The sequence below is a fragment of the Eurosta solidaginis genome, chromosome 2 (assembly GCF_040869045.1).
Source record: "Eurosta solidaginis isolate ZX-2024a chromosome 2, ASM4086904v1, whole genome shotgun sequence".
NCBI classification, from domain to species: domain Eukaryota; kingdom Metazoa; phylum Arthropoda; class Insecta; order Diptera; family Tephritidae; genus Eurosta; species Eurosta solidaginis.
In genome coordinates this window covers 196,895,974-196,906,671 of record NC_090320.1, presented here as the reverse complement: position 1 = coordinate 196,906,671, position 10,698 = coordinate 196,895,974, and the positions used below count along the sequence as shown (strand labels likewise).

Sequence of the window (10,698 nt, the reverse complement as noted above, 5' to 3'; positions counted from 1 at the left end):
TTGAATCAATATCCCCACCATAGAACAGTACTCGTAGCGTTAGACCTATCAAAAGCTTTTGATACGATCAACCATGGCTCGTTCTGCAAGACCTGGAAGGGTCTACCCTTCCCCCATGTCTTAAAAGGTTGACCGCAAATTATCTGGGTGGTCGGCAGGCATCGGTGCAATTCAGAAACGAAACATCAAAACAAAGGAGAATTAAACAAGGGGTGCCACAGGGTGGTGTCCTATCCCCGCTTTTGTTTAATTTCTACATATCTAAGCTACCTTCACCACCGGAAGGAGTCACAATCGTTTCCTACGCCGATGACTGCACAATAATGGCCACAGGCCCAGGCCCAAAGATCGATGAGCTATGCAATAAAATAAACGGCTATCTCCCTGATCTCTCCAGTTTTTTCGCCTCGCGAAACCTGGCATTGTCACCGACTAAATCTTCCGCGACCTTATTTACAACATGGACGCCCCAAATGTCGACCATATTAACATCCACGTCGATGGCACTACGCTACCGACTGTCCTACACCCCAAAATCTTGGGTGTGACGTTTGATCAGGATCTACATTTTGGTGCGCACGCAACCGCAATTGTTCCAAGAATTCAGAGCCGTAATAAAATCCTCAAATCCCTTGCTGGCAGTACCTGGGGAAAAGATAAAGAAACGCTCTTGACCACATACAAAGCAATTAGCCAGCCGATTACGTGCTACGCGTCACCCATATGGTCGCCAAGCCTAAAAACCACCCACTGGAAGAAACTACAGGCCTGCCAAAATACTGCTCTCAGAATCGCCACAGGCTGTCTTCTTATGTCCCCAGAACACCATCTGCATAACGAGGCGAGAATACTCCCCATCAGGGAGAGAAATGAGATGCTGATCAAACAGTTTCTGTTGAATACCCAGAAACCTGGGCATCCCAACAGACATCTGATTGACGAACCAGCACCGCCTAGGGGCCTAAGGAGTCATCTCCGTAAGCATTTTGAGGAAATACGGCACCTGAGAACCCAGCCGTGTGAAGCGGAAAAACACAAGCAGGTCCTTGGTGAACTCCATAAACAGGCGTCGGACCTTTATGTCGGGAATTGCCCGGTGAATCCAGTACTTGAAGAAAAATATCCAGAACTCGCAGAAGAGGAACGCATACTCCCCAGGGAAACGCGTGTCACTCTTGCTCAACTTCGTTCTGGATACTGTAACAGGTTAAACTCTTACCTATCCAGAATCAACCCCGACTTACAAAATGTATGCCCTGCTTGCAATGTGTCCCCACATGACACCAACCATCTCTTTAATTGTAATGTGGAACCAACGCCTCTAACACCCCTTTCCTTATGGTCCACCCCTGTTGAAACGGCAAGTTTCCTTGGACTCCCGTTAGAGGATATTGATGACAATTTGTGATCGGTCGCGGCTATTAGGTGGGCCGAGCATTGCTACAACAACAACAACAGATGAGATGTCACACACAGATGCATTTACTTATACGCTTATGTGTGTGCGGGAGACTGTAAACTACAAACTCACATATGTACATCTGAGAAGCGCTAAAAAGTAGACAATTGTAAACAAGTAAAAACTATATGCGAACTATACACACACGAATATAGTTGGTAAGTTCTGGAAATGGAAGAACCTAGATGTATGCAGCGAAAACTATAAAAGCGGGCGAGTAAGAAGTTAATTCAGTTTGATTTGAACTGTCAAGCAGTTTCGATTAAGCGCTATCTAGCGAGCTATAGCAGTATTATTTTGAATAGTAGAGTTTCATTTGAGCTATCAATCAGTTTGGTTATTAAGCAAGCTATTCGTTGCAAAGTATAAGTGTTATTGTGAAGTACTTTAATAAAGGCCATTTTGCAATTATTCAATATTGGAGTTATTTATTCAACAGATCTTGGCAGAAGATTGCAAATAAGAGATTTGCAAGTAAATTCGTTACAATATTTTTATATTTTAACTTTTGATGTAACAATTTTTATCCATTACAAAGATATCGATTATCGCTCAGCGGTCGGCTGTCTACTGCCATCGACACTCATAATCGGGGGTATTACTACTCCGCAATCAAAATTTCTATTGTTCTGCTTTTTTTTTCTTCTTTAAGCTATAACGGCAATCCCCGAAGGTTATGAGGATAACATTCCATTAGGGTACTAATCCGAACATCCCGGGAACGACATAACGCTGTTTACCCGTTTTTATAATGGATTAAAATGAGAGCGAATTTAAGTCAATTTGTTTAAATGCATGACAATACCATTGGCAATGTACTTTATTGCGTTGTTGCAGTGGGTTTTTTGACCACCGTAAATAATTAATTTGTATTTCGATACTTTGCTGTTATGAAAACAAAATTCGCTATACTAACAGATTAGAACTAAAATACTGTAAAAGATTATGAAACTTATTTAGTGAAATAAATGATCTCGACACAATTCTATTTTGGTTAACAGTTCTCTAATTAATTTCTGTTATAATTTAATTGTTATCTTATTGAATTTTCGTTTGTTGTTACATAATATTCAATGCAAATGCATTTAAGCTTCCAATTCTAAAGCAACACCAATCTTATGACCACCAGCATTAAAGTTCTTGCCATCGATCAAAGCGGAGAGGCTGACTGTGATGCCGTCGCGCACACGCTGTTGATAACCCAAACCAACTTGGCTAGCATTGTTCACCTTCGCACGTACACTGATGTCATCATCAATAAGGTATTTGCCACCAAGACCAAATTTGGTATTATTACCACCGGTTGTCCATGACAATTGGACGGCAACATCCAGTTTGGGAGTGCATTTTTGGAAAATTGACCCAGTGAACTCTTGACCATCGTTGCTATGTAAAGTAAAAAACAAAAAAAAAAAAAAACAATTAGTACTATTTATTTTCCTGAACACCAGAGTAATGCACATTTGCAGAGCGAAATGTTATATTTAAAATCAGAGATAGTTTAATAGAAGTGGTTAAACTCATAAAATTACCAAAAATTACTTTTGAGTTAAAAAGATAACCATCTGACCTTAATGTCTAAAAACTTACACAGCTGTGTGAAGCACGAAGTCCTTAGCAGCATAACCCAAGGCAAAGTTGTTGGTTTTCAGGGAATTATTTTGGGTATCAAAAGCAGTTTGGTAACCAGCCAACCAACCTTCATAGCCCAAAACACCCGAGGCATTGATAAGAGGACCATTCAGATCTACATTCACATCCGCATCAACCTTGACATTATCATGACCATAGCCAGCTTTGAATTTGCCAGTTTTATTGCTATAAAAGGCAAAAGCAATTAACGGTAAGGATTTAACAAAGAAATGTATATGGATACGAACAGTAAAGTGAAAATAAAACTAACCCTGACTGTGGTGCAAAAGTTGCTTCAAATGCCAACTTTAAACCCTCCAGAAGCTTGTCTTGTACAGAAACTTCGGTGAACAAGGTATTGTCTGTGTTCCATCTCTCAGTTAAGCTCAAACCATAGTCTTTAACCTTGTATTTGGTTTCCAAAGAACCGAATACTTTGCCAGATTCCTGATTGGAGTGACCACCTGTGTTGAATTCAATACCGGAGGGTGTCTTGGTCTTGCAATCCAACTTCCACAGACCAAAATGATATCCTTTACTGAAGATGTCCCGCGCCTGTTTTCCAAGATCTGGGTATGATGGAGGAGCCATCTACGGGTTAAAACAAAAATATTAATATTGCTGCTTTGAAAACCTAAGACAGTTCCACAAATTATCTATGTATATTATTTAAAAAATATATATTTATTTTCATTTATAGTTAATTTTTTTAATTTTGAGAATTAAAAAACTCGTTTGCGTCAAACTTTGGTTGTTTTGACAGAAAACTACAGATTTGAGATGCAAAGACAAAGTAGGGATTCTTAGATCCTCATAAAATAAACCAGGTTACCTTGCGATAGTATTAAAGTGATTTGATTGCTGAGATGGTTGTTGTGTTATATTTAATTGAGCAAGATTGTTGCACTCGTGGTAATAACAAAAGTCCAGAACCATGTGTAATGTTCCACATTGTGTTTGTGTTTCGTTAAAAGGTTATTAATTTTTTTTATATAATTTATTAATCCATTTAACCAATCAATCTTCTCTACGCGTTGGCGAAGGCGAATACCGAAGAAGATCTAACGATGAACTGTACGAGCTGCGCAGACATCAACATAGTCCAGCGAATTAAAACGCAGCGGCTGCGCTGGCTAGACCATGTTATGCGAATGCACGATGACGCTCCGGCCAAGAAAGTATTTCTATCGGAACCCGCCTATGGAAGCAGAGGTAGAGGGCGGCCCCACTCCGCTGGAAAGACCAGGTGGAAAATGATTTAAACTCCCTTGGTGTGACCTATTGGGGTCGGTTGGCAGGGAAAAGGACGGGCATAATTGAGTAAGTAACCAATCTTCAAGTTCAAAATGTATTAAATTGTGTGTTTTTTCACATTCGAGCGGCGAATCCCGTTTCACTAACAGACGAGGCTCTGACGACCCCAAGCTTCTCATGGAACTTGGGGTGGGGAGGGAGGGATGGCCTGAAGGTTTAATTTGGCCATATAAATGGTTCCCGAGATGGTCGGGCTAGCACCTTAATGGAAGTTAATAATTCCCCAAAGTATGGATGTTAATTTTGTAAGATCATTTCTTTGACTTCAATGGAGATGGTAATAGATAATAAGATATCCATTCTATATAAAATAAAATTTGAAATCGAACTTTTTCATATTATCTAAGTCTAATCGAATATAAAAACGAAATAACTTCCAGAGAAACAAAGCCGTTGAAACGGTTACCTAGAATTACTAGGTAAACAATTTACCACCTATCCCGGTGGGCAACAAATATGTAGGGGATAGGGAGACCTACTAATACTAGTACCGTTCAGTACTAGCTGAAGGGATTGTGTAGCGCAATATATAGCTTCTCCAACCCAATTGTCAACCTCACCTTCGAGCGGCGAATCCCGTTTCAGTAACAGACGAGGCTCTGGCGACCCCAAGCTCCTCATGGAACTTGGGGGTGGGGAGGGAGGGATGGCCTGAAGGTTTAATGTGGCCTTATAAATCGTTCCCGAGATGGTCGGGCCAGCACCTTAATGGTGCTGTGTTACCGGAGCGTATCGGATTGTATCCGACAAAGGACCATCACATCGATAACACTCCCCAAAGCCTTCGGGGAGTAACCTAATCGCTACAACAACAACAACAACAACAAGTACTAGCTGAATTTCACCTGCAACCGTTAGTGTGTTATACGCATACCCAAATCTACATGAATATAAGCAGCACAGAAAAATATTGCAATCAATAAACCGAACGGTCTGCCGATCACTTTTCCGCCGGGCAAACAGCTATACAACAGTCATTATTTATCAACGAAAATGTGGCTGTTAAAATAGCGCCAAAGAAGTGAGACATATCTTAAAAGCATGAACAACTGACATGAATTCAACAAAATAATCACACCGGCGAAACAAACTAAAACAAGTAAGGAAGGTTAAGGTCGGGTGTAAGCGAACATTACATACTCAGTTGAGAGCTATGGTGGCTACATAAGGGAAAATAACCATGTAGGAAAATTAACCGAGGGTAACCCTGGAATGTGTTTGTATGACATGTGTATCAAATGAAAGGTATTAAAGAGTATTTTAAGAGGGAGTGGGCCATAGTACTATAGGTGGACGCCATTTAGGGATATCGCCATAAAGGTGGATCAGGGTTGACTCTAGAATTTTTTTGTACGATATGGGTATCTAATGAAAGGTGTTAATGAGTATTTTAAAAGGTAGTGATCCTTATTTCCATAGGTGGACGCCGTTTCGAGATATCGCCCTAAAGGTGGACCAGGGGTGACTCTAGAATGTGTTTGTACGATATAGGTATCAAATTAAAGGTATTAATGAGGGGCGGTGCCACGCTCATTGTCCAAAATATTACTAATTTTCTATTCTGCGTCATAAGTTCAACTCACCTACCAAGTTTCATCGCTTTATTTGTCTTTGGTAATGAATTATCGCACTTTTTCGGTTTTTCGAAATTTTCGATATCGAAAAAGTGGGCGTGGTCATAGTCCGATATTGTTAATTTTAAATAGCGATCTGAGATGAGTGCTCAGGAACCTACATACCAAATTTCATCAAGATACCTCAAAATTTGCTCAAGTTATCGTGTTAACGGACGGACGGACGGACATGGCTCAATCAAATTTTTTTTCGATCCTGATGATTTTGATATATGGAAGTCTATATCTATCTCATTTCCTTTATACCTGTACAACCGTTATCCAATCAAAGTTAATATACTCTGTGAGCTCTGCGTAACTGAGTATAAAAATAAAATTTTCCATTTACTCTTCGAAAGCAGCTCACACATATATAGCGAAAAGAAATGCATACTCATTAGACTGGGTCGATTTATTAACCTATAACGCGCCATCGATGTTTCGATAGGATTTGGGCTCAGGAAAAGAAAGTTCCACTACGCATACCCAAAAAAATAATTTTTGAGCCTGCAAAATTTCAACGATTTTTTCGATTTTCTATGCATTTTTTCATTTTCAAGGCTCCAAATCATTTTTTATGTATTTTTTTTCGTGACAATTGGCAAATGCAAAATTGGTAAATGCAGTTTTTTGCAAAAAAATTTCTTTTATGGAGATTTAGAAGAATTTCGGTTGAAACGTCGATTTTTTTTTTTGCAGGCTCAAAAATTATTTTTTTTTGGGTATGCGTAGTGGAACTTTTTTCCTGAGCCCAAATCCTATCGAAAAATCGATGGCGCGATATTGGTTAACTTTCGTCCATACAAATAGACCCAGGTTAACACTCATACTCTGAATACGTATTTTTGACGCCATTGTCGCAAACCATGATGGAATTATATATATATATGTTGTTGTTGTGTTGTGTTGTACCACAGCACCATTAAAGTGCTAGCCCGACCATCTCGGGAACGAATTATGTGGCCACATTAAACCTTCAGGCCATTCCCTCCCTCCCCACCCGCAAGTTCCATGAAGAGCTTGGGGTCGCCAGAGCCTCGTCTGTTAGTGAAACAGGATTCGCCGCGGATAGGTGAAGTTGACAATTGGGTTTGTAGAAGCTGTATATTGTGCTGGCAACCTGAAGGGTTGAGCTACACAGCCCCTTGAATCTGGTATTATCATCGCCTCTTACGACAGGCATACCTACCGCGGATATATTCTGATCCCCCAACCCGCTGGGGGAGAAGGGTTGTGTAGCGCAACCCTTTTTAAGGGCTTCAATTTATAGCTTCTCCTTCCCAATTATCAGCCTCACCAACCCGTCGCGAATCCTATTTCTTTAATAGCTGAAGCTTCGGCAACCCCAAGTTCCTCATGGATCTAAGGGGTCTGCGGGCGGGATGACATAAAATGTTTCATGTCGGCATACAAAAACGAATGGTTGGGCTAACACCTTAATGGTGCATGTTAACGAAACGTACCGGACCTGCATCCGACAAAGGACCATCAACATCCCTGCAAAAATCGTTGGATCATGTGGTCCACTTGTGTCATACTGGAGTACTTACCATTATACTCCACTGTTATGCAGCAATGGACCAACTCATGTTTCTACACGAACATATTGTAAGTCGATCATTGCTCGTTTTTAACGATTGTAATCACTACACGATGTTTATTGGACTGTGGGTACTCCATGGATTACTCTGATGTAATGCGGAGCTTGAGTATATGGTCCAGTCCTAGGACATCGCATTGTTAATTGGACCATATTTTTTGTATGAATTGTGGTTAATTTTGGAGCACTCGCTTGGCCCATAGCGAGTACTCCATACATGCATGCATGGAGTACTCGCGATTTTTGCAGGGATCGATAACATTCCTCAAAACTTCCTTATCGCTACAACAACAAGAACTTGAAACTCCAAAAAAACTTTGGGGAGTTTCGTGCCAAAGAGAGGCATCAAAGTTTAAAGAGGGTACTTTCAGCTCGATTTTAAAATAGAGAATTTCAGATGACAGCACTGCCAGAGAGTGTTTCGAGCTCAGCACCAGCAAAACAGCGCATCTGGAACTTGTACACTATGCGGCAAAGATCGAACGAAAACTGGGGTATATTTTATTTTTGAAGTACTTTAAACAACCAAATGTTTTTATATTTGAAGGTTGGAGACTGAATTTCAGCCAGAAATGTATATTTAAATTAAAAATTACTGGAGCTTATTGACTGAATTAACGATGTAGCTGCATAATTGATATCGATTGAAATGATGTCACTGAATAGTATTTATCAGTAAACTTTAAATATTTGGTAATATCTTGTTTACGAATTTGTAAAAAGATGTGCCTAAAATTTTAATAATTCGTTGATTTAGATTATATTATTTCTCGTCATTTGCACAGTATTGCAATTAGTTGAATGCGAGGAATCTGAACAGTATAGAAGATATCAAGAACCAGAATATAGCATGACTAAACTACATATATACGAGCATGTATCTACAGATGTAGAGCATGGCGTTCAAGATAATATAATGGAAGTCTTCCCATATGATTCGTACAATTTTTATGGTCTGGAGTTAGAAAAACCTTCAAATTTATTTGGTCAAATATAATACTTTCTCCTTTGAAAAAATTATGAGCGCTTAACTAAAGAAAAATCATTCATCAATTTAAAGGGGCTTTGCGTTTACTTTGCTGTTTGTTACGTAACAGCTAAATCCATGAAAGCCATTCCCCCCTTTCAGAAAAACACTCTTTGCGTATTTTTGTTTACCGGCGAATGCTCGTTAGTGATAGCATGCAGCATATAAATTAGAAATAGTTTATTGCAAACAGTAAGAGCATTGTTTAAAGATACTAGCGTTTGAAAGAAGGGCCGATAGTAGTATGCTAGTATGGCAATTGTCTCATGATCACATAGAGGAGTCAATTTGTTGTCAGGCGGTATTAATTAAATGAACTTCTGCACCAACACTAACCAAAACAAGCAAGATATGCCCGTCACCCAAATTAACAGCATATGCATTTGGTAGCGGAGAGCACCTTGATCATTTGTTGAGTATTCTCCTAAATGTCTCTCCAACCATTGCCATTTATTGCTCAGGCCTTCGGATTGCCGACACTTACATGCAACCTTTTCTAGGTTATGATATAACTTTCTTCTTAACGCAATTTTCTATTATTGTTTATACTAGCTTTCAGAATCTAATTCATATGTCATACACATCTATGCTCTTCTTATTCATGTTATTTAATACTTTATTCTTACTTACATTTATTTAAAGTTTTAAGAGATGCAGGAACACGACCACGACGAACACCAAAAATTTTGTGAATAGGAATAAACTAACTCCAACTAGTAGAAAACCTCATTCAACTAGAAAATAATGACTTTACTCGTTACGAACGAGTGCTGCCAAGCATGCTACAAAGCGACGAGATGTCAAACGTAATAGGACCGTTCCATTGAGTTTTCGAGCTCTGGCTCCCAATCAAATCTCATTGGAACGATCTGGATCATCTTTATGAGAGCTAGCAGCTGTTTTCTTGATGTTGATGGCCCACATTCTCTTTTCCATAATAGGCGTGTTCTTTTTTACATGTAAACGTCTATACGCTTAAACTTTATATGGACTGCTAAGCGTCAAACTTTAAATACACCTCTGAAATTGCTGCGCATAAAATGTGTACTACTAAATTTCAATACGCGTTATATTCAGATGTAACTGAAATATGTGTTTTTGTTTCACCCTCTACACTAATTCTATGTATTCTATGTGTGTCCACAATTCATCGCAACAGATTTAGCTATATGTTATACCCTATGCGCCTCCGCTTTTCGGTACACCCTGTGGCTGTAGCTAGTTATTTAACCACTGCCGCTAGATGGGCCTCTTAAGCATTATCTAAGCGAGGATAGGCGTTTTTTTCACGCGCAAACATAAACGTATACGGCGTGTATAAAAAAAACACGGCTAATAGCTCCGACACATAAGCAGTTTTTCATATAGATAAGTTTAACACAAGCTTATGCATTATGAGTAGATTATTTTGTGTCGTATTCATTTGTTATATTACAGTTTTTACTTGCGAAAAATGTTGGAAAATTTACCTACCAGTGGGAAAAATAATTTCACTTGCAAAGTGTGTCAACACCCTTAACCAAAACAAATGTCACATTCTTCTTCTTATGATTTGGGAGATGGCTACTTTTCAATATCAGATGGCGCCAGTGTCGCTCAGTCTACCGTTCTCCATAAAAATGCGTGCAATCTACTCATAATGCATAAGCTTGTGTTAAACTTATAGATATAGACTTCCATATATCAAAATCATCAGTATTGAAAAAAAGTTTGTTTGAGCCATGCCCGCCCGTCCGTCCATCCGTCTGTCCGTTAACACGATAATTTGAGTAAATATTGAGACCAAATTTGGTACACGAGCTTATCTGGACTCAGAAGAGATTGGTATTGAAAATGAGCGAAATCGGATGATAACCACGCCCACTTTTTATATATATAACATTTTGGAAAACACAAAAAAACTGATTATTTAGTAATAATACACCTAAATGTTGAAATTTGACGTGAGTACTGATATTGAGACTCTTGATAAAAATTTGAAAAAAAAAAAAATTAAATGGTCGTGGCACCGCCCACTTGTGATAAAATCAATTTTACAAATATTATTTATCAT

At 39.0% G+C, this 10,698-nt stretch overlaps 1 protein-coding gene across 2 annotated transcripts in view; it reads right to left on the bottom strand.

Moving 5' to 3' along the window:
- Nucleotides 1–2,442: 2,442 nt before the first annotated feature.
- porin overlaps nt 2,443–10,698 on the bottom strand; it is a 93,155-nt gene continuing 84,899 nt past the window's right edge. The window contains exons 1-4 of one of the 2 annotated variants that reach the window (XM_067766792.1): nt 9,276–9,392; nt 3,363–3,682; nt 3,050–3,277; nt 2,443–2,845 (exon numbers count right to left, since the gene is read on the bottom strand). In XM_067766792.1, the coding sequence (XP_067622893.1) occupies nt 2,545–2,845; nt 3,050–3,277; nt 3,363–3,682 (849 nt within the window). In that variant the 5' untranslated portion in view covers nt 9,276–9,392 and the 3' untranslated portion in view covers nt 2,443–2,544. Of the gene's footprint in view, nt 2,846–3,049; nt 3,278–3,362; nt 3,683–9,275; nt 9,393–10,698 lie in introns of those variants that run through there. The other variant, XM_067766793.1, reaches the window with a different exon arrangement.